Source organism: Anopheles arabiensis, chromosome 2 (genome assembly GCF_016920715.1).
Source record: "Anopheles arabiensis isolate DONGOLA chromosome 2, AaraD3, whole genome shotgun sequence".
Taxonomy (NCBI): Eukaryota; Metazoa; Arthropoda; class Insecta; order Diptera; family Culicidae; genus Anopheles; species Anopheles arabiensis.
Genome location: NC_053517.1, coordinates 43,413,406 through 43,437,031, shown reverse-complemented (window position 1 = coordinate 43,437,031; position 23,626 = coordinate 43,413,406). Strand labels below are relative to the sequence as shown.

General features: G+C 53.4%; 2 protein-coding genes across 3 annotated transcripts in view; one reads left to right on the top strand and one right to left on the bottom strand.

Annotated features, from left to right (window-relative positions):
- The window catches only part of LOC120896632 (protein crumbs), a 31,391-nt gene extending 24,260 nt beyond the window's left edge, over positions 1–7,131 (top strand). For both annotated transcript variants that reach the window (XM_040300888.1, XM_040300887.1), the window contains 6 exons: positions 63–2,203; positions 2,692–3,839; positions 3,925–4,049; positions 4,115–4,359; positions 4,421–4,592; positions 5,417–7,131. In XM_040300888.1, the coding sequence (XP_040156822.1) occupies positions 63–2,203; positions 2,692–3,839; positions 3,925–4,049; positions 4,115–4,359; positions 4,421–4,592; positions 5,417–5,647 (4,062 nt within the window). In that variant the 3' untranslated portion in view covers positions 5,648–7,131. The remainder of the gene's footprint in view (positions 1–62; positions 2,204–2,691; positions 3,840–3,924; positions 4,050–4,114; positions 4,360–4,420; positions 4,593–5,416) is intronic.
- Positions 7,132–7,249: 118 nt separating this feature from the next.
- LOC120896633 (protein pecanex) lies at positions 7,250–23,250 on the bottom strand. Its single transcript, XM_040300889.1, is given in 11 exon segments — positions 7,250–10,136; positions 10,221–11,807; positions 11,890–12,549; positions 12,620–12,813; positions 12,889–13,041; positions 13,114–13,356; positions 13,428–13,584; positions 13,667–13,827; positions 13,889–15,791; positions 15,794–19,426; positions 22,062–23,250. Coding segments are annotated over 11 exon segments (9,432 nt in total). The 5' UTR covers positions 22,215–23,250; the 3' UTR covers positions 7,250–9,548.
- Positions 23,251–23,626: the final 376 nt, after the last annotated feature.

Below are 23,626 nucleotides of genomic sequence, written 5' to 3'. Positions count from 1 at the left end.
GGTTATTAAACAGTACAAGCTGAGCGGATCATTCTAACCGAAACCTCGTGTCTCCTTTACAGAGTCAACCATGTCAAAATGGAGGACGGTGTATCGACCAGCTGGGTGGCTTCCAGTGCGACTGTAACGCGACCGGCTACTCGGGCATCTACTGCCAGACGAACATCAACGAGTGTGAATCGAACCCGTGCACGAACGGGGCCGAATGTGTGGACAAGATCAACGACTACCAGTGCAACTGCTTCCCGGGGTACACCGGCAAGAACTGCGAGGAGGACATCGACGAGTGCGAAAGCGTGCCCTGTCTGTACGGTGGCACGTGTCTGCAGCGCTCCAACTACAGCCTGTACCAGCCGCCGGCGCTTGCCGGTGCCAAGGGACTGCCGGTGCACTTTGCGCAGCCGTTTTCGTACGCGATCGCGGCCGGCTACGAGTGTATCTGCGTGCCCGGCACGATGGGCACGAACTGCGAGACGAACATCAACGAGTGCGAGAGCAATCCGTGCAAGAACGGCGCGTGCGTGGACGGCGTCGGCAACTATACGTGCGAGTGCGACCCGGGCTTCGAAGGGTCGCACTGCGAGACGGACATTGACGAGTGTCTCAAGTACCGGCCGTGCGTGCACGGCACTTGCATGGATGGCCGCAACAACTACATCTGCGACTGCGACGGGCTGTGGGGCGGCAAGAACTGCTCGGTGCAGCTGACGGGGTGCGTTAACGAGCCGTGCCTGAACGGGGGCACCTGCGTACCCTACCTGGAGAACGAAACGCAGCACAAGTTCAACTGCTCCTGCCACCAGGGCTTCCAGGGCAAGACGTGCGACACGGTGACGACCATGTCGCTGGTGGCGAGCAGCCTGCTCGTGGTCAACACGACCCGGGACGAGGGCTACGACATACAGCTGCGGTTTAAGACCACCCTGCCGAACGGTATACTCGCGTTCGGCAATGGCGCTACCTCGTACATTCTGGTGCTGAACAATGGCCGGTTGAATCTGCATTCCGCGCTGCTCAACCGTTGGGACGGGGTGTTCATCGGATCGGAGCTGAACAACAGCAAATGGCAGAAGGTGTTCGTGGCGATCAACTCCTCCCATCTCGTGCTGTCCGCGAACGACGAGCAGACGATCTACCCGATCAACTCGTACGAAGGCACGAACGGTAGCAACACGTCCTTCCCGATCACGTACCTCGGCGGCACGATCCCGTCGCTAGCGCAGCCCTACCTCAAACACATTGCCCGCGCCGTGTCGAGCTTCGTCGGCTGCATGGAGGACGTCGTCATCAACGGGCAGTGGGTGCTGCCGGGCCAGGAGCAGGAGTTCACCACCCTGCACAACATCGACACGGGCTGCCCGCGGACGCCGCAGTGCGAGCCGAACCCGTGCCACTCGAACGGCCACTGTACCGATCTGTGGCACACGTTCTCGTGCAGCTGCCAGCGCCCGCATCTGGGGCACACGTGCAAGTACAACATTACCGCGGCGACGTTCGGGCACGAAAACACGACCAACTCCGCGGTGAAGGTGACGGTGAGCGATGTGGCCCGCCGGGCGATCCGCTCCGTGCTGGACATTTCCATGTTCATCCGGACGCGCAAACCCTCCGGCCAGGTGTTCTACCTTGGGTCCGATCCGGACAATCAGAACGCCAACGCCAACCAGTCGCCGAGCGACGATTCGTACGTCGCCGCCTTCCTGTCCAAGGGCGAGCTGCTGGTGCGCATGATCTTCAACGACACGCCGGAAGGCTACACGGTCGGTGGCAACAAGCTGGACAATGGGTATCTGCACCTGATCGAGGTGATCCGCAACTCGACCCTGATCCAGGTGAAGCTGAACGGCACGGAGTACTTCCGCAAGACGCTGTCCACGTCCGGGCAGCTGAACGCGCAGGTCCTGTATTTGGGTGGGCCACCGCCGAACGCCGACACGATCAACAGCCTGTACAAGGACGACTCGGAGAAGCAGTACTTCAAGGGCATCATACAGGACGTGCAGGTGTCGAACGGGTCGCACGCCATGATCGTCGAGCTGTACCCGCTCGGCAACGAAACGGAGGGGCTGGAGCTGCCCGCCCCCTTCGGACAGGTCACGATCGATCGCACCTCCGTGCTGGAGGGTATCGTGTCGGACGACCTGTGCCGCAGCCAACCGTGCTATCACGATGCGTACTGCGAAAACACGTGGAATGATTTCATGTAAGTGAATGGCTTCATTTAATTTACGTGTAGGGTAGCTAACATTGCTTCAAATGACTCGTATGGACTATTGAGTATTTGGAATGTATTTTTGCTAGTTTACTTAGCCGAAAGTGTTAACAAATCAGTGTCATACACGATCGCTCAATGCACACGTATTAATCAGGAACTATAATTTCTTTCTACATGACCTTACATTAACATGCTTACGGCACACGCTTCCTTTTCGCTCGACTGCCAGAACAGTCAGTGCAAGTGGTTAAGCTTTGTGGACACGTTAGCGGAAATGAAAAAGTTCTGGAACAAGCTATCGGTGGCTAGGTAAATCGACGACCCCCTTGGTACACTTCCTGATCCATATTTCTCGCTAGTTCCATTAACTTCATGTTCAGATCTATACAAAGAACTGTAGAAAGTAGTAGTCGGCAGTACCACAGACATTACTCATTCTCACCGTATTCTCACCGATTCACCTTTCCTTTTTCCAGCTGTACCTGTCCGCGTGGCTACAAGGGCAAGTACTGCCAGGACATTCAGTTCTGCGAGCTGCAAAAGTGTCCGATGAATGCGACCTGCCAAAACCTGGACGCCGGCTACGAGTGCATCTCCAACATGACGTTCCACGACGACAAGGAGCCGCTGGTCTTCTCGTTCAACGACAAAGACCGGAAGGACATCAGCATGGACACGATCGAAATTTCCTACCGCACCAAGTTCGGCGGCACGCTGCTGTACGTGCACGATGGCGATATGTACTTCGAGATCTCGACCATCCGCCAGCTGGTAACGATCTCGTGGCTGCTGTCGGGCGACCTGCCCGAGACGCACCGGTTCGAGCGGGAGCTGGCCGGCGAGGACGATAGCTACGACTGGCACACGCTGCTGGTGAAGGTCAGCCAGGGCGGCAAGCTGGAGGCGGGCTGGAAGGGCTGGGAGACGGCGATCGATCCGCAGCCGAGCCTTACCGCCGACATTGACTACTTCGCGTTCCGGCATCTGTTCTCCGGCCGGCAGCAGATCTACCTGGGCGGCATGCCCGAGATGGCCCACATCGAGAACAACTCCGTGGTGAGCGGCGGCATCGACAAGGGCTCGTCGTTCAAGGGCTGCCTGGGGGAGACGCGGGTCGGCGGGTTCCTGCTGCCGTACTTCCCGCACGAGCTCATCTACCCGGACACGTTCAATCTGACCGAGGGGCACTTTACGCTCAACTCGAGCCAGCCGGAGCAGGGCTGCATCCTGTGCTTCCAGCAGTCGTGCAAAAACGGGGGCGTCTGCAGCAACCCGTCCGAGCAGTACGCGTGCGAGTGTCCGGCCGGGTACGAGAGTGACGATTGTTCGCAAAACATCGACGAGTGTCTGGCGGCGAACTGCGCGAACGGAGCGACCTGCGTCGACGGCGTCGCCAGCTTCGCCTGCCAGTGCGTGGAGGGCTACGAGGGTCAGCTGTGCGAGATCGAAATCAACGAGTGTGACTCCAACCCGTGCCACAATGGGGGCGTGTGCCAGGATCTGCTCGCTGGGTTCACGTGCACGTGCACGGAGGAGTATGCGGGACCGCAGTGCGATGTCTTCCGGCTGGTGACGTGCGAGAATCTGCCGTGTCGCAATGGTTCCCGTTGCGTGGATGGATACAGTGAGTAGAGGCCGTCCGGCGTGTTGGGGAGTTAAGCTCACCCGTTGCTTTGAACTTCGTCCTAACTGTGTGTCTTCTCCAACAGATATGACCACCGGCAACAACTTCACCTGCACGTGCAGTGCCGGATATGCGGGTCCGCTGTGCGACGTACCGTTCTGCCGATTGGAACCGTGCCAAAATGGTGGAATGTGTGACACGGAAGCAATGGTAAGTGGAATGTTACAAAACCGCGGCAAAAGAAAACGCCTCTTACAATGTTGCTTCTTCCGTAGATTCCCGTCTGTAACTGTTTGCCCGGATACGTGGGCATGTTCTGCGAAACGGAGCTGAACGAGTGTGAGTCGGCACCCTGCCTGAACGGTGGACAATGTATCGACTTCATCAACGAGTACCGGTGCAACTGTACCGGTACCGGGTTCGATGGCAAGAACTGCGAGCACGACATCAACGAGTGTCTGCAGGAACGGATCAGTTGCGGTGGCCGAGGACACTGCATCAACACGGAAGGTTCCTTCAGGTTGGTATGCCGCATGTGAACGTCACTCTGACTGTGCTAATCAACTGTCCATTTTTCGCAGATGTCACTGTGAGGAAGGTATGTGCGGGAAGGACTGTGCCCAGTCCGATCCGTGCCAGGTGAACCCGAACGTCTGCCTGAACGGAGGCATCTGCGTGGAGGATTGTGATAGAGAGCGAAGGTACTATTGTAACTGTACCGGCGGTTACACGGGTGTCAACTGTTCTGAACAGGTAGGTCAGCGTATGTGCCACCATCAACACCATTCCCGCACTCGGTCTGTGCGTGGACGGCAACACTAACACACATACATTGCTTCATTAAACAGCCGGTTCTTCGTGCATAGATAGGGGCATCGGATCGCTTCGATCGCTCGCTCGATCGGACCCATACATCACATCATCGCTTTTCTCACGCATTCTCATCTCTCTCTTCTTTCTCACCTTTCTCGTTTCTGGTACATCGTCGCCCTTAGGCCGATAACAGTCTCAATGAGATCAGCTATCTGGATACGGTCTACTACTATGTTCATAACTTTGTGGGGAGTGTTCTATTCTTACTCTAATCAACTCTTTTCGCACCATGGCCGAGATACTGAGCCTTTCTCTGTACATGGTTTTGTTTTATCTCTCTGTTTCGTTACGGTTTATATGTTCATCTACTTTTACACTAACACTAACTAACGTCTAACGTTTATCTTTTGGGTAGAATGTACTTTCTCACACAACTAACCACAACGTTTGTGATAATTTTATGTATAATTTGTCATTTATTTTGGTAACAAGACTTACAAAGATCGCATTAATTCTCTGTAGATCACTTAGTGAGATCGCATTTAATTGATCGACGTTTGATTTACAATTTGGTTACCCCTCCTTGATACTTTGCACAACCTTTAACAGTATATCATTTTAATTAAATGTCATTGTCATCGCATGCTGCATCAAACTGCCTGTCACATAGAGAGAAGCATGATGTAGTGAAAACCCCTTAACAAATGGTACAACAATTTCAATAATGTTTCCCTGTGTGTCCAAATGCATCTTCCACCCTACAGGCGACACTAGAGGCCGAAGAAGCATCCGGTGCGGACATCGCACTGATCGTCGTGCCGGTCGTGATCGGCATCCTAACGATAGCCGGTGCGCTGATCGGTACGTTCCTGGTGATGGCGCGCAATAAGCGCGCGACCCGCGGCACCTACAGCCCGAGCGCCCAGGAGTACTGCAACCCAAGACTGGAGATGGACAACGTGCTTAAGCCACCGCCGGAGGAGCGACTGATATAGGGTAGTGGTGCTCGGTGGTTAGTTCTCTGTTATTGTAGTCCCTTTTATTATGTGTAGTCCCATTTTGTTTCATTCATGTCCCCCTGTGTCTTCCCGTTCCTTCCCGTTCCTTTCATAAGCTAAAAACATTGTTCATTGCCGTCCAAAAGCGATTATCATTTCCGCCAGACAAAGAAAGGTTAGGATTAATTCTCCATTTGCCGTCCTTCCTTCTTGGTCTTGGGCAAAAACCCGCAAAAACCCGGGGTACCTAAACCTAAGGGAAAAATACATACACCCTTAAGCCCGAATCCCAACCAAAATTGGGGATTCTAATTGTAAAAAGTTAGCGTAAGCGTCGATGTAGTTGATTGAGAAAACAAAAATTAGTAACAACTTTCCAATTAGGCATACAAAAGCGTCCTATCAGCACACACTCACACCGGGGTACCGCGCCACTGCACACGACTTGGGGTGACCCGCCTCACTTTAACTTGTATTCATTTTTAACGTCTGTTTTTTGGTTTTTAAACGCCTCAGCTGATAACATTGTGATATTCATCAACTGCTCGGCTAACAACAGTGGTGCACCGCGAAAAGCGTTCGATTATCCAGCCCCTGGGTGTGCGATAGGTAGCGCAAAACAGGAGCAATGGGACATTTTATACCACTTAAAACACCTTCGTTGAACAAGATTGAAGCATTTTTACTAGATCAAACGACAATCATAGACACACACACAGCCACTTATCGTGTTCCGATGTGATTCCTCGACTGTGGTATGAGGATTATTCGCAAAGGGATGGGTTAAACATTCCTGGCAGACATCTAATGTGCCTACAAAATTTTGTGATCTATGCCCGAACGGTGACGTAGGTGAACTCAGCATGCTCCAATTTCCTCACACTCAAACAACGCTCAGGACAAGGTTGTCTGTGCAGGTGAAGTTAGTGTTAATCTTTTAATGCCCTATACTTATGCGACCAAAAGTGCAGATAGAATCACATTACAGATATGGTTAATGAAACACGTATGGTTTTTGTAGGCGATACAGCTGTCAAGCTACTATATGATACTATGAATCTTTAGCAACCAAGAATGCAAATGTCCGCCGTGTGAGAGAAGAGAAAAGCGGCGGACAACACTTTACAAAACGGGGATATTGTGCGCGTTTCCTCCAAACACAGCAAACTGCTGCTAGAGTTGCAAACAACTCGTTTTTATTAAACTCAACAGGTTTCGTGCGTTCAAACAGGAAAGCTGCTAAATCAACCCCATCCAAAAAAACGCGAAGGATGAATATTTTTGTAAAGTAGAACCGTAGCGATGCATAATTTTATTCTATAAAACGACAGTGTTCAGAGCATGCCGAACATGTTTTGAGGAAAAGTTACTTAAACGAACGATCGATAGCCAGTAAGGTAAAACTAATCGAATGCCGGAGTGTAAGCTTGGTGCGTAATAAATTTCGTTCGCTCAAGTAGATACCACTTGAGTACCGTGTACCTAGTTGATGTATTGTGAACAAAATTTACCACGAAAGAAATAAACCTTCGAAATATGTCACTTTTCGGATCAGTTTTACAGTTGCCGTGAATCGCGCGGGCATGTTTCGCATTTTAATTCGGTACGTTTGAAAAGTTTCTGGTTTTTATTCTTGTTTTGTTAAAAAAAGGCATAACTTGTGAATCCGTTCAAAGATGTCCATGAGCGAGTTTGATTACATGATAACAGAAAAAATACTAGCCACCTCTCGCCAAAGATTCAGGCTCCTCACGGTTCGTCACCATTGTTCGTTCAATTGTTTTGTTTGTTTGGTTTGGATCCCTATTCATAGTTGCTTGATAGTTAGCTGTGTATTGATGTAAGGGCATGCTCACGTGTCTTTGCGCAACTGTGCTCTTGCTCGATTATCTAGCGCCTTCGCGCACCTTCCGCTCGCCATTCGCCGTTTACCGTCCCCATTCGTTTCTTTTCTAGTTTAACCGATATATACATACAAACGTTACACAAGCGAGATAGTATGGAACAAATCAACATGTTCTAGTAGACAGTAGTAAAAACAGCAGTAACTCTCCTCTCTAGGCGTTCGATTCTATAACCACGGCGCTTCTGGGTGACTGGGGACTCCAGCGCTCCGCTCTCCTGTGATACTTGATAACAAACTACCGTGACCTTCGTACCCGCCTCCACCTTCGTCGTATCTCTGATGATCGGTGTAAAGTAATTAACTAACTAGGCTAACTACTCTAAAAAATAATCTTCATCAATTCATCGAACGAACGCGGATATCGTAAAGTAAGGTATAAGCATTCTTCAGTGTAGTCCGGCTGGAGAATGTACAGGTTTTCCTCCCGCTTCCTTCCTCCGGCTCAAGTCTTAATTCCTCCTTCAAGGATCGTGTTTTTCTTCTTTCTCTCTCTCCCTCACCCTTCCCTTTCTGTGTCCCTGCTCCACTCGTATCGTCCGCGGAATGCGAAATCGTATCGTGTTGTCTTACTGCTTTGTTTGGCTGCAAACGTCATTTCTTGATCTCTACATAATAATTTAACGAACTTTCGATATAACGAGTAAACGAGTGCCGAATATAGCATTGTTGGTTAGTTCCATGATTTCTCTATTTTAATTCTTCGTATGACTTTTTTCTTCAACTATTTCTGGTCCTATCTATGTTTTTTTTCTCTTTACAATCCTTAAAACCATTCCTAAAGCAAACATTAGAGGCAAGCCTTTCAATCTTTTATCTACTTTACACCATATCTATATATGATTTTTTTGTTTTCACTTAAACGTTAATTATCACATTTCATCGCGTTTGTTTCCTTCGATTCCATTCTTATTTTTGCGATTTTCTGCGGGCATTTCGCTTACGCTCTCGCTACATAACTCACGCATACACAACAGATCAATCGGTTTCATACTAAAGGTGATGATGATGGGGGAAGAGGAGGTGGCCTAGCTCAACGATCTACGCTTCCTGCGCTCTCCGGCTTTTGTTTTATTTTTCTAGCTAGTAAAACAGTTTTAAAATTCTGTACGCAAGTACGAGCTTGTGTAATAGAAAGTGCGGAAAATATTACGTTCTGAAGCCTAAAGGACCTGTGAAAACAACTATCGGGGGAGACGCATGGAATATGTCTGTGGGATGCGTACAATAACATGAAAACAGATGAAGCACAATCTCGTTTTTAAACTATTGCTGAGTGTTAAAAGCAAAACAGATAACATGATACACGAAACAGTTATGTAGAGAAACATTAAAAAAAAACATTGATATTGCATTAAAAACAAGTGACTTGTCTTGTGAATCTTTGAGATTAAAGAAAAAGAGTAAACAACACAACGGAGCAAATTGAAGCTAAATCGTACGAATACTGTAAACTGTTCAACAACAGTGGAACATTGTTTGATACAATTTTGACTCACTCGATATCGGTTTTTTTGCATATGTTACGTGTTACTTTGTAGGTAGGAAACGTTGTCCCTAATACCTAACCGCTCTCTATCATTACTCTTATCAAATTCTTCATGCTTGCACCTTATCACTCTCTTTTACGCCCCTCTGTTTGGTACCTAAACGCATACCGTGCTTCATTTCGCGAAGTTTACGTTACGCATATCTAGCAGCTTAGTGCAATCAAGTGAAAAAGCTGATGCCCTAATAGATGCCAGAGATACCAACGAAAACTACAAAAAACGAACACGTACAACAAACCACGCTTCGCTACAATTAAACTATAACATGAATAAGGCGATGATGAAAATAGCTATTTACAGTCGTAGTGTAGTTCGTTCTACAACTTACCAACCTTCACGCAAAAACCTCCTTAGGTAATTAAAGCAACACATTTAACGTATGTGATGTCTTTCGAGTGCTTCGAGATGCAACAGATGCTTTTCGTGTGCGGCCCCCAGTCGGGTACTATTTCGTTTGCGCTGCGTCCACCGACGACTCGGCAGGCTCCTCCATGCTATCTGGTACACCCTTTGGTTCGGATTCAGTGCCACCCTGGCTCGCTATATTGCCGGTTGTGGAAGTTATCTGTGTTTCACTCTGTGGGGAGGACTGCATGTCATTCGCTTCGGTTGACGCACGATCGCTGGACACAATCGTCAATGAGTCTACGGCAATGGCAGATGTTGTATCCTCACTAACTGCCTCCAGGGAATGCTGTCGTGCTGGCGCGACGCCACTCCTGCTAGATTCATCACCCTGCACGGTAGTGGGGAGAGTTTCCGCTGCAACCAAACCGATCGTGTTGTACTCCTTTATACCCTTTTCACCGATCGGTACATGCCGTTCGCCGATCTTAACTAGCAGGATGGTGCGATTTACGTTTGATCGGTAGTGATGGTCAGGATGGTTCGGCTGCCAGTAGTGTACAACGTTTCCCACCATACCCTCCTGTGGGCTCCATTCTTTCCACGACGAGCGTCCTCCACTCGACCGAAACTGTTCATTCGGCCAAGTCACGTCAATACGACGCCCCAGATCGAGGCAGTCATATATCTGGGAAAAAAACCAATTGAAAATTTTAATCTATACATTCACTAGCTTAAAGGAGCTAACCGAGGTATTCCGATTAGATCCTACCTGGGATGCATCCACAATGATCACCTTCTTGTTCAGTCCGATTGTTGGCGGCGAATGCATCCACTGCACACTGGTCTTTGGTTCGTCCGGCTGCGCCTCCGCCATCACAAACAGCGAGTACGGAGCATCGTCCGGTGGTGAGAGGGTAAAGGTCAACGTTCCCGGCACCCCGGGAATGCGACTACCGGCAGCGACCCCATTACCTCCGCTCGCTAGGGCCGCGCTAAACCCCGATCCACCACCCGAAAGCATCGACGAAGGAACGTTCGCTTTGTGGACGTACCCGCTAGCCAGACCGGACGTGGATTCAACGCTTCCCTGCTGCTTCAACGTCGAGTTAGGACTGCCGCCAGCAGTGCTCTGGCTTTCATCGTCGGCTCCGACAGAGCTGTCGTTTCCGCTGCCACTAGCACCGCCGGCCGCTGCAGCGACCGCTTCCGCCAGCACCTCGCGGAACGAGTCGCGCTTGTTTATCTGCAGTGCGGCCCAATCGATGCGGTCCTTGCTCGTGCTGCCAACGTTCCGCTTGGCAATAGTGCTCCGTTCGCGCACACCCGTCGTCCCCATCGCCATTGCTTCCCGTTCGGCGTCCCTCTCGCGTATCAAAAATCCTGCCAGCAGCGTGGAGCTGGTCGGTTTGTTAATGCTCGCCATACTGCCGCGAGTCGCCGCTGCGCCCGAGATCGACATGTTCTGGCTGCCGTACGAGAGCGTGCCCGCTGTGCCCGACAGCGTGTTGTTCGGCGTCGGTGTGTTGCAGTACACGCCCTGCATTTCCGTCATTTCGCCCTCGATGATGGCACTGCCGCTGCTGCACCCTTCCCGGCATCGCTGGCGTATACGCTTCCAGGTGCGGATCAGCATGGACTGAATTTTCTCCAGCGTTATCTCGCCACCGATTATTCGGCAGAGCTGTGCGTTTGTTTCGGCATAGGAGGTCGTGAGCGGCGACACGTAGATCGGATAGCCGATGGGCTGATCGCACGACGAGTTGATGATGTTCCGCAGCGCCTGCTTTGCGTTCTGTATGCTGCCCCGCTCGGGATTGCGATTGCGCAGATAGATCAGCTCCTGCTGCTGCCCAGCCCAAAGGCCACGCACACACTCGCGATTCAGCTTGATCACCCGGAAGGTAAGAAATCGCTTCGTCAGCCGGATGACGCGATATTCGTCCGACCCGTCGTCCATGACGTGGCGCAAGGCGAGCAAGTTGGGCGTCCCGCGCAACACCGCATTGCGCCACAGCGGATCGGCTTCGTGCGAAATCACCAGTTCCTTCGTGTGGAAGTCGATCGCATTGTACAGGTTGCTGTAATCGTCGTACTCGTCCGGGCAGAGAAAGTGGTCCTGGTGAAGCTTCAGCGACATTCGCACTGCCGGCGCAACCACACCGTGCAGCAGCTCCATGTCCGCAAACACCCACTCATCCCTCGGGCAGGTGATACGAAAGTCGCCTTTGAACAGCGCGTGCAACCCGTGCAGAAAGAACTCTACGCCGCACGAGGAACTGTGGCTGGCGGTGGCAAGAGTGCGCCGCGCCAACAGCGCCAAGGACATACACAACGAGGTCACCAGGGAGTCACGGTTCTGTAAAAGGGAATAAACTCTATGTGTTAATTTAAAAGCCCTACCATCTGTGTGTTCCGGTTTTATCGGATGCCTTACGTACCGATTTGAAAAACGACGTCCCATTGGCAGACCCATTCGATGCATTGTTCGTTGATATCGCACCATTCGCTTGCGACCCGGCCGATGCTCCGGTCGAGGACGTGCCCGCTGGTACAGTATTCCCATTTGTTCCACTAGATTCGCCACATTCTGCCTTGCTATCTGCCGATCCTGCTTCCATCCAGCCATCCAGTACCGTCGATCCGGTGATCGTGCCGGCAGCACAACCCGTCGATCCTTTGCCGTCCTTTGTCGCACCGCTGGCACTATCTGCTTTCATAACATTTGCATTCGATGAGGACGAAACGAAACAGTTCCCAGCTCCACTATCGCCAGGAGTGGCGGTTGATGGAGCAGCAGTCGTAGCAGTAGCCGTTGCCGCTCCGGTAGTTTTCCTTGGCGTTCGCTCGTTCAGGGCCGCCTGAAGCTGCTGGCGCTTTTTGTCGCTGCAAAACTGTATCCAGTCGCCGTAAACACACCAGAAGCTGCTGCGCGTAATGCCGGCAGCCCGCGAGTCGTAGTCGTCGTCCAGGTTGATGTTGAACACTGGGTCCAAATCCACAAACTGCCGGTCGGTGGTGTGTTCGAGCGCTTCCTCTATCGCTTGCGACTGCAGCCAGCTCATCAGCTTCGGCGATCGGAGTGTGTAGTAGATGATGCTCTGGATAGGACAACGAACAAGTGAGACACTGCGCGAACAGCCTGTCGTAATCGCATTGCACCCGACTTACCTTTACGTAATACGAAATGAGCACCTTGCGGAACTCAAACACCTGCATGGTGGCAGTGGCCGAGTTATCTGAGATGGAGTAGCCCTCCAGCACGTACTTGGAGGCCATCACTTGCCAGGCTAACCAGCGCGTCGTGAACATTGCATTGGCACTTAACATACGCGGCAAATGGCCGATCGTACAGCAACAGCATCCTGTTAAATGGTCAAACGCAGTGTATTAGATTCCGCCGTTGTAAATAAAGCGCCAAGGCCAAACCGTCAACCTACCGATATTATCTTCCACCTCTTCGGAGATTGCTTCGACTTCGCGCTGCTGACAGTAGGTGCCTCGAAATTCGAGGCCACGCATTTGAAACGTACACAGCCCGTTGCCGAGTTCGATGATGTGTACAAGGCAGTTTAAATAATCAGAGGCAAGCACTAGGGAAAGAGAAAAGCACAATCAGCAAACACTGCACAGGCAATGGCAATCTCCCGCAGCTCGTCTCTTACCGAAGCAATCTCCCTGGCTGACGTTTCCCCAGCGACCCATCAGCAGATCGCCGCACAGGGAATGCTGCAGCGATCGCGTCAGGTGCTCGTAGAATATGCTGTTCAGATTATTATCATCCGCACCGAGATCGCGCTCGAGCTGCGAACTCAGCCGGGTGTTCGAGTGATCGATGCGCCGTGTGTTGTAGTCACGCTCCCAGAACTTAATCGGGCGTACGTACGAGGTGAGAAATATGGCACTTCCTATAAGAAAAGAGAAGGGGAATCACATGTTAGGCCTAATGGGAAAAAGGACTAGATGACATGCTTCTTACCAAGGAATGGATTGAGAGGTGTTGACAGGATTGCACTGATCGCCGTCTGCAGAAACAGCATCGCCGAGTGCGGTACGCTGAACGGTTGGGCAAAGGCGTGGAACGCGGAGCCCCACGTTATTTGCCACGGTGCGATGTATGTTACCACAAATTGTAGCTGAAACGATCGAAGAACAACGTGCACACATCATTAATTAAAAATTGAGCCAATTGAGAGGGATATTAGTGATAATCTTTACCTTTAGCAAGAATTCTGCAATCTTGCGATAGAGGATCGAAATGAGGAAATAGTCCAAAAGAAACGTTTCACTCGACATTTTGTAGTCCGATCGAAAGAAGAGCACCGTAAAGATGAGTATAACGTACTGGCTGCCAGTGTCGGAGTACGCATTTCGGACGCCTGTAATAAAATAAATACATTTTTGAATAATTCCTCCTCGTGAGCGTCTTCATAAACTTACATTTCAAGCTGCACATTACGATCAGGATCGAACCGAACGTGAGACCAAACTTGTCCGCAATCTGTCCGCAGTCGGCGGTCAGTGCGCTGATGAAGATCAGCGGGTAAAGGATGTTACGCTCGAAGAAGCACAGCACCACGTACATCGTCTCGAACCACATTATCTTCGACAGCTTGTGCACCTCGAACAGGCCAAACTCTTCCGGCTTCAGGATCGGCTTCGCAATGCACAGCCAGGGCAGATGTTTGCGCAGCTGTGGCACGATGTAATGCATCAGGAAGCCAAGAATGCAGGCACCAGAGTGCAGCACGTGATTGATTTCGGGCTGCAGCACGGTAAACACGGTGCTGCAGTGCAGGCTGAACATGGCCACCGATAGCACCACGCACACGACCGCGTCGTTCTTGAGGCGAGCCGTCACCGTATCCTGCAGCTTGCGGGGCAGCGGATCGTCCAGCTCCTTGGCGACTGCGTCCCGTCCCGCCTCCTCGTCAAAGTCCCGGTTCATCTCGTCGGTGGAGCGGGCCGAGCCGCCGGCCCCACCGTCACCGCTCGAATGGCGCTGCCCATCCTCCTTGCCGTCGTCACCCGAGTCGGACGATATTTTCGAATCCTCCTTGCTCGACGCATCATCGTAGTCGGAGTGCGTCAGCAGGCTCGACTTGATCACTGCCCAGATGTAGGTGTAGTCGCTGGCGCAGCGCGACAGATGGTACGACACCGTCACCAGAAACGCGCAGTACATGGAGAACAGCACGTGCTGCGTTCCCGTTTCGGACAGTGCGCCGTACACGAGCCCAAACAGCAGCGTGCAAGCGACGATCGATCGCACCACCGACAGAAAGGACGCCAGCAGGCTGCAGGACGCATTGCTCCCGAACAGATGCATGTCGACCTGCTCCAGGAAGTACATGGTGAAGGTGTTGATCTGCGGAAACAGGCCCAGACAGAACAGCAGCGGAAAGAACAGTATCACATACTTCAGTACGGTTTGAGCCGACTGCAGAAACGCTACGATCGAGATCGGCGAGCCGAACAGCACGATCGACACCGTGTCGCGCCCCATGTCGAGCTGATACTCGCGCAGCAGCTGGTGAATACCCAGCAGCAGCCCACAGCACAGGCAGAAGTAGATCGGCCGCGAGTAGGTGACGGTTTTGTTGAAGCCATGAATCGGGGACGCCGCATCCGGCTGCACGCTCTTGAGCAGCGAGTACTGGCTCCCCGCAATCACGAAGCAAAAGATGAACGCGTACAGATCTTCGTAAAACTTCTGAAACAGCACCAGCGAGCCGAGCAGCGAGACCAGCGTGCAGAGCGCGATCGCCAGCACCACCTGCACCCAGCTCGTGTCGCGATCGAACAGCGCCAGCAGCTGCAGCCGGTTCATCGATATGTTCAGGTGCTCCCGGAAGCACAGAAACCGCAGCGACAGCTTGTAGTACCGCTTCGGGCGCACCTTCGGTCCCGATTCGCCAAACATCGAGTGGGGCACCACGTCGATCGTGCTTTGTGCCCGCGACAGACTGCAATCGGTCGAGGCGACGATCGTTTTGTCCGCGATGCCGCTGCCCGAATTGATGGACGCCGTGTTGAAGTCATCGCCTGTGGACGAGATCGTGCCGCCCGTTGGGCCGCCCGATGCCAACCCGCTGCTGCCGCCAACACCGCCACTGCCCAGCCCGCCGATCACGCCCGATGTGCCGCTCGTCGACGGACCGCTAATGCTGATCGTCCGATGGTGATGATGGTGGTGGTGCAGGTGGTGGTGCGAGTGCAAATGATGGTTGAACGCACCGAACCGCTCCTTTAGCACGTTGGCCGCGCAGCGCAACCACCGATCGGAATCGTCCGTGACGTAGAAATTCAAAGGCACCTCTCCGACGGTTCCCGGCATCAGCGCATCGTGACAGATGCTGCGTGCGCCCCGGCAGGATAGCCAGCAAAGCCAGCTCCACCGGCAGCAGCACCGGCCGTGGCCAGGGATTGTAACCGCGTCTGCGGACTTTCCAGTGCGTCCAGGCAGTAGTTGCAGTTGTTATTATCATCGTCCCGCCAGTACTCTCCAGCGGCAGCGGCCGTGCCGGCGCTCGATGCTGCCACTCCAGCGGAAGAGGATACACCCGACTGAGCGAGCGACGACGAGCCGGCCCCGCCCTCACTGCCACCATCCGATTTAAGCATGCGCAAGCGGCAGTTCAGCTGGCGGTAGGGACGCGCGGGCAGTGGTGCCGGTCGACGAAAGGTAAAGCTAGCCGTCTGCTGCTCCGACAGCGCACTGTTCCCGGGCAGATAGATCGGCGGGATTGGCACATCGGACCGGTAGTTGAGAAACGTGATTAGCGGCGCGGCAGTGGAGTTTTCCGGTATGCGCTCGGCGAGCAGTCGCTGGGAAAGGGACCGATTGTAGATCTTGCTACTCGTGCTGGGATAGTTTTCCTCCACGCTCAACCGCCGCACGCTGGCACTGCGGCCGGGTGGAGATGTTTTCGGTATCGCACCTAAGTTGCGCGGCTGCTGCTGCTGCTGCAGTTGGGCGACCGACAGGGTGGAGCCGTTTGCTGTGTCCGTTACAGCCGAGCAGCCGGCGGTTGCTTCGTCGTTCGTTTTCGTCTTGCTAGCTGCACCACTCGAGCCAGGAATTTGCGGGTCGGATTCACTAGTCGCCACAGCCTTCTTCAGTGCTCCACTCGCACCGTGTCCCTCCTTCGCGACCGCACCGTCCTTCGCGATGAGCAGATCTTTGGAGCTTGCGCTGGCCTGCTCCCAGTCGCTCGACGACAGGCAGCCCGTCTCCTCGAACGCCTTCATCGGCGAACGCAGCATGTGGTGATGGTGCAGGTGCAGTGCGCTACTGTCGCTGCAGCTGATCGTTGGACTCGAGGACGTCTTCTTCACCTCGCTGCCAATCAGCTTCGGAGGCACTATGGCGCAGCAGGCCGCATTTTTCGCCTCCACAATGGTGGCCGCCCCGACCTGCTGCTCGGAGTTGGTTCGATGCGTTCGCGGCTCTAGCAGCGGCGAACGCGAGCCGGCATTCGTTTCCGTGTCGGAATCGGTCGACTGGGGCCCACTGTCCGGATGTTCCATGTCCGATTCAACGCCAGCCGCGTCCTCCAGCGAATCATCCACCCCCTCGGACATCCTTGGTTGTAGCTGTTGCTGCTGCTGTTGGTGGTGCAATCGTCGTAGCTGGTCGTGCAGTGTGAGATCCTCTTCACTATCACCTATCCTGTCGGGTTTCTTCAGTTCTTCCGCGGCATAATAGCTCTCCCCCCGCAGCTCCTCTCCATCCTGCCGCGATCGCTCTTCCCGACCCGGCGCCTCCTGCTCGATGTTCTCCTCCTCCTCATCAACATCATCGTCGTCCTCCTCTTCCTCGCCGTCCCTTTCGTCCTCCTCGTCCTCGTCGTCATCCTCCAGCCCATCCTCGGAGTCGGAGTGCAGATCGAACCGTTGCACTGGAGGCGTACTTTCGTCCCGCGCCATCACCCTGCCCGTCCCGGCCGCACTCTTTACCGGCGTACTTTCGTCCGACTGTTCCGCGATCGGGTAGACCGGGTCGCTGCCGGCATTCGTTGCACCGGGTAGCACCGATTCGAAGGCAGCAGCACTATCACAACCAGCGCCCGCGAAGCTGGACGACCCTCCCGCCACGCCACCGCCGCCGCACACGTCCACCAGCCCGGTTCCACTGCTTCCTTCGTTCGATTTCGTAAACAAGTTCAGGTACGGATTGCGCGATAAGCACTTGCTGGGCGGCGGCAGCACCGTGTGGCGCGGGTTGCGCAGCGTCTGCCCACCGATCACCTCCACGCTGTTCGGGTGCGTCGGCGTCAGGTTGGGTATCGAGGCGGGGCTGCACGTTTCCAGCGCGGCACTCTTAATCCGCCGGACCGACGTCAGCGAGCGGGGCAGCGGTCTGCCCGCGCCATTACCGCCGGCCGTGTTGGCGGCCGTGTTCGAGTGTCTGCGCCGCTTGCCGGACGCATTGTTGCCGCCCCTGCTGACAGCCCGATCACCGCCCGCCCCCAGGCCCGCCGTACTGACACCGTCCCCCGACACGCCTCCCCCGACGCTGGATGCGCCGACCGGACCGCTGCTGCTGCTCGCGATCGTCGGCAGCTGCAGCGCCGACATGGTGCTGCTCGAGTCCCGCCGGATCGGGGTGGTCTGGTGCAGCAGGTACGTGATCTTGCCGGACGCATCGTTCCCGCTGCCCGTGTCCGCTATCGCCAGCTGGACCGCCGATTTCGTGTAGTTGTGATCCATGTACAGATCGGGGTCGAGATTCTGCAGCGCCAGCATGTGATGGTGATGGTGGTGGTGGTGATGGTGCAGCTGATGGTGGAACAACGAGCCGACCGATTTGTTGTTCTGATCGTCCGAGCTAAGGTGCCGCTGCAGCTGCAACCCTCCCTCGGGGCCGACCCCGCCCGCATCCGTACTGCCGCCGCCGGTGCCACCCGTTGCCCGTCGCCGGTTACGCGTCCCACCGTCGGGCATCTCGCCGCCCAACTTGCCCTGATCGCATCCGGCCAGCTCGTCCGCAAACACGTTGCTACCGTTCAGCTTTTCCGAATCGAGCGATATTTGGCGCTGCAGCTGACTGTTCATGAAGCGCTGTTTCCGCTTCGACTTGTACTGATGCCGCCGCAGGGAGGCGTTCGACTGCGCGCCCAGCAGCCGCGAGCCCGTCACAGCCTCGCCGCTCTTCCCGCCGCCACCACCGCCAGCGCCGGTCGCACCGTTGGCGGCCAGCGGCAAATCGCCGAACTCGCGCGTCATCTCGCGCATCACCGTCTCGAGCACCAGCTCGGAAAACCGGTCCTGGCTGGGCGTGGAAAGCGAACGCTTGTGCGTGCCCGTGCTGCACACTTCCGCCGTGTGCGTTTTCACCGGCCCGCCGTACCGGACGACCGGCGCACCGAACGGCGTCTCGTTGTTCGCCTCCGCAATGCGGTCGCTCCGAAAGCAGGCATCGCTGCAGGCGGCCGACGGCACGACCGCTCCGACCAGACCGCCACCGGTTGCGCCGCCGGCCACGCCACCGGTGCCGGCACCCGTGGGCCCACTGCCAGACGCACCACCACCGCCGCCGCTCAGGCCGCTGTCGCTCGACTCGGAGCTGTTCTTCCGATGCACGTCCACCTTCAGATCGATCGTGCTCGTCACCTGCTCCTGGTAGTCGATCGAGATCGCACTGTTGGCGTAGCTGTTCTCGTCGCTGTGGTGCTCCACCGACGTGCGCGACGACACGTTCGCCGGGGGCGTGCTGCCGGCCACCTCCCCCGTGCCGAGGATTTGCATCTCGATACCGGGCTCGTCGTCGCCCGAGCCGCCGATACCGATGCCGGCGCCCGCTTCGCGCGGCACTTTCGAGCTCGCGCTTCCGGGCTTCTTCAGGTTCGTCTCGGACAGTGTACGTGCCCGGTCGTACATGCGGTGCAGCGCCACGTTCACCATCTTGAAGAACGTGATGATGATCGCGATCAGCACGCAGTAAACGCTCCACACCGCTACGGTGGTCGGGAAGTACTGGAATAAGCGTGAAGCAAACGAAAACAAACAAACGTTAGCAAATTGGCATGGGGATGATTATTGAGTGTTTTTGTCCGATAAAAACAAAACCCCTCCAAAACCCCTGCCCAAAATAGAACCCCAACCGTTTAGCTGCACGTGTTGAAAGACGATGTGTGTGGGTGTGTACGTGTCCATGTCCATGTGTGTATGTGTGGGATTATTATCAACGCTTACAACAATGGTGCGCTCATCAGAATGCCAATTAAATATTCGTTCAGCCGTTGATGCTTGTTGGATCAAGTCCAGCCCGGGACCGAACCATTGCACGGTCAACACACAGCACATTGAGCACCGGCGTCAATGCTTATCTCTCGTTCTTCGCGTTGCTTTCTTTGCCCATCATCGGTCGCCACGGTTCTACCCGGACAATCTAAGGAAAGTATGACTCATGCATTGACAGGCAAAAGGTCACAAGAACACACCATTGCCAAGATCTGTGCCAAAATGGGTGACAAACATGTGTAGCCTAACTTTGACAGCAGGTTCTCCAGCATTCTACGACGCTTTGTTGACGCAATAAATAATGTTTTGGAAGGTTTTGGATGTAAAACTAATTATTTTGCCTTTCTTGCCGCCTTCTAAACAGGCTGTTTGTTACATTGTAAAGGAACAATACATTATCCGCACCAGTACATGACCAACCAAACAATGGATTTTAAGCTACTAAACCCTAAAAGCTGGCGGTAGTATTGCATCTCTTTTTCATTCCACCAAACAAAAAAAAACGTTCGTCCGTAACGGTGCCACACACATCCAACAAATAACAAGGATGTTAGCGCCATACTTCGGCCACTCGGCATTACACCGCACAATAAATGTCTCCAATGTGCACCCTCTCTCCCCCTCGCTTGCTAGAGAACATGCCTTCACCAACACCACTATTCGCACAAGAAATGAAAGTGCGAACAGGTCCGAACGGCTCTGTCAGCCGTAGTCGTTCGTTGTGGGCATCCTTCACCTTCTTGCTCCCCACTCCTCCTCCTCCTCCACCTCCTCCAATGAAATGCACCGGGCACGGCAAATGAAAGGCTCGCCCACCAACCCTCAACTACCGGAAAACTGGTCGTAGCCACAGAAGATAGATGTTAGACAGGTTACACCGGCCTTTCAGTGTGCGCGTGTGTGTTTGTGTCTTTGTGGCGACTCGCTAATAAATTAGGACTAGTTTTTCCCCCATTGCCAAGCCGGAGTCAGTGACACACACGCGCTCAAGCTTCGGCGGAGGAAATTGGGAAAGACAAAAATTAAGCGAAATGCTCGAGAGGCGAATTAAAAACTGTTAGAAACTGCTGTTATTCGGTGCGGTAAATTCGTGCGCCCGGGTAACGGCATTAGGCAGGCCGGCGCAGCAGCAAGCAACGCAAAGCCCGAGCCAGTGGGAAAGTCACACGACTGTCAAGGGCCCGCCGCTGTTGGCGCACGGTAGGGCAATGGATTTAGCAACAAACGCGTCGGGCAAGTGAAACTAGTGCAAGACGATTTCAGCTACAGATATTCTCTCCATTCTGGGCAAGGCCGGCAAGCGCTCGGTGGTTCGTAAAATAATATACATTAAGGTTTGATTGGCCCGTACCATCATCATCGGCCATGCCGTAAACGTTTCGCAAATGACCTTTGCCTTTGAATGATCTTCGCTGGCGCTCTCACTAACCTCCTACACGCGAGAAGAAAGTATGCAAAGAGCTACCCTCCCGCTAGACACGTGCCCGCCTCGACCCTTGCTTATCACCTCACTCACGGGATGATGATTCGTGCGATTCGCGCGCGCGTCTCTAAAACATTATTATGAAACAAGGCCATGGTCAAGAGTGTAGTAGCGTTTGCCATCGCACAGCACGGGCCCGGATAAAGGCCGCTTGGGGCTGAGCAGACAAAAAGAAAAAACAAGCAGCAGCACACCGCGCCGCTGCGTGCACGGTAAGACAGAGAGATCTACTTGAATCAATCGACAGCAAAACAACGGCTGAGGGCTTTGTCTCATGCCTCCCTGCATTGCTCGCGTACCGCGTACGGTACTACCTACCGTCCCACCACCATCCGATCCGAGGGGGAGGTTAGGATTACGTGAGCATTATAGAGGGTGGCGCAGTGTGTCGTTGCTGTCGTTGTTGATGCATGTTGCGAAAACAGTGCACCTACTTCTAGCGTGCCCTTTCCTTACTGACGCGACACTGGGTGTGTGTATCGGATGCGTATCGAGAAAGTGTTCTGTAATCCGTTCTCGGCTACACACGGAACCATCGCTTCACGCTCGACCATGTGGATTAATTAGGTCAACGATGCTACCAATAACCGGGGCCGTCTGTCGCCGTCTGTTGAAATTGATATTCCTTTTCGGGAGCAGACATTTATGCGTGTTGTGAAATAATTCTGTCTCTTGCCTGGTCATGATTGTTCACTATGGGGTGTTGCTGACATGCTCCTGTTGTCGTATTATTTATCAACCGAATCGTCCATGCAAGATACTGATTCTGCTGAGTTTGTTTTGTTTTCCGCTGCGAATAGCTGACTCAGAAAAACGTCGGTGTAGATGAATCATACAACTAATGGATAGCACTCCCACCCTCCGTTACCACTGCCACATACTTACCATATAAATGATGAACGGAAGAAACAACAAAAACAGCCAAATGTACAGATGGACGGCATTGCAGAAGACATTCTGATGCACGTCATAGTACCAGCCGCCGGTCAAGCTGGCCAGCACACCCTGCCGCAGGATTTTTAACGTTTGCGAGCCCATTGCTGTCGATTCATTTCATGCTGCTGCTCCTCGGGTGCCACCGTTCGTCGTCGCTGGCCCGTGGCAGTGCGGTGCCGTGCTGAGGCAAACGACCGGATGCGCTTGAGGATGGCGAAGCGAGGACCATCCGCATTCGTTGAGCAGCCCGGGTGCTGGTTTAGTCGCAAGGAGAGCAAGCAAAACACACAAGCGAGCCACCGCGGACCAACAACGCAACGTACGGACTTCACTCTATCTCTTCCCTTTCTAATTTGGCCTCTGGCAGTAGTGGCACTTCGTTGTTACATTAAAAACAAACTCTTCTTCTTCTTCGCACACCTTCGCTTATTATTATTTTCACTACTATTCAAAACACACACACACACACACTCATTCACGCACACGGATGCACAGGCGCGCGGGTATGTGAGCGCACGCGACTCGCTTTCCTCACTTTTCTTCGCTCCTGGCACGGCTCGATGGCGTGCAACACCAGTAACACCTCCTGGCAAACGCTTCCGCACCAAACGCTCAATCCACTTTCCTTCAATTGCCACTTTCTTCGGAGGCACCCACCGTCATGATGCACACACCACTTGATGCGTTTGCCACCGACACAGTTTCCCTTACTGCACCGAACCGACCATTTCCGACAATTCCGCCACTCCCGGATCACGGTGCCGGAGTGCGGAGGGCTGAGGGGCAGAGCTGGGGGCGTAGCAGTGTTGCTTTTCACGTGGATCACGGATCGTGCTGTGGCCCCCAGCCAAGCGAAGAATTTCCGTCGCTGGAGGAGAATGCAATTCGGGACGGCGCTGTATGTGTGCTGTAACGCGCTCGCTGGAGTTGGTGAGCTGATCTACTTTCTTCTTGTTTGGCACCAGCACTCGCGGAACGAACGCGACACGAACGCGATGATTACTGTGGCTGTGGGTGCACACGAACACTCTCGCCTAGGAAGCGGAAAGTATGCTGTTTTACGCGCGGTGCCACAAATTATTAGAGATGACTAACATTAGCAGCATTACGAACTATTTTATGCATTATGGACGTTTTAACAATTGTTTCGTCAAAGCGAGCGAAGGGAGTTTGACATTTGTTTCGTTGAAATATGGTTTTGACGTTTGCTGTCCAATGTTATTCGTTCAATTACAAGTCCCCAGGTGCACAAATAATTTACACTTTTGTTGATTTTTGCATTTGAAAACACACTCTATCCTCGCTGTTACTGAGCATTTAAAAATTTACTCACAAATTAAACTGATGGAAAATATAAATACAAATGTTTTTTAGCTGGTTCATTTTGAACCCCACGGAACACCAAACTATACTGTCCTACCCCTCAGTTAACTGTCAAATTCAAATAGACAAACGACAATCACGTGCTCGTTCAGTTATACTGGAATGAAAATGTTTTATATGATCCCGTTTGT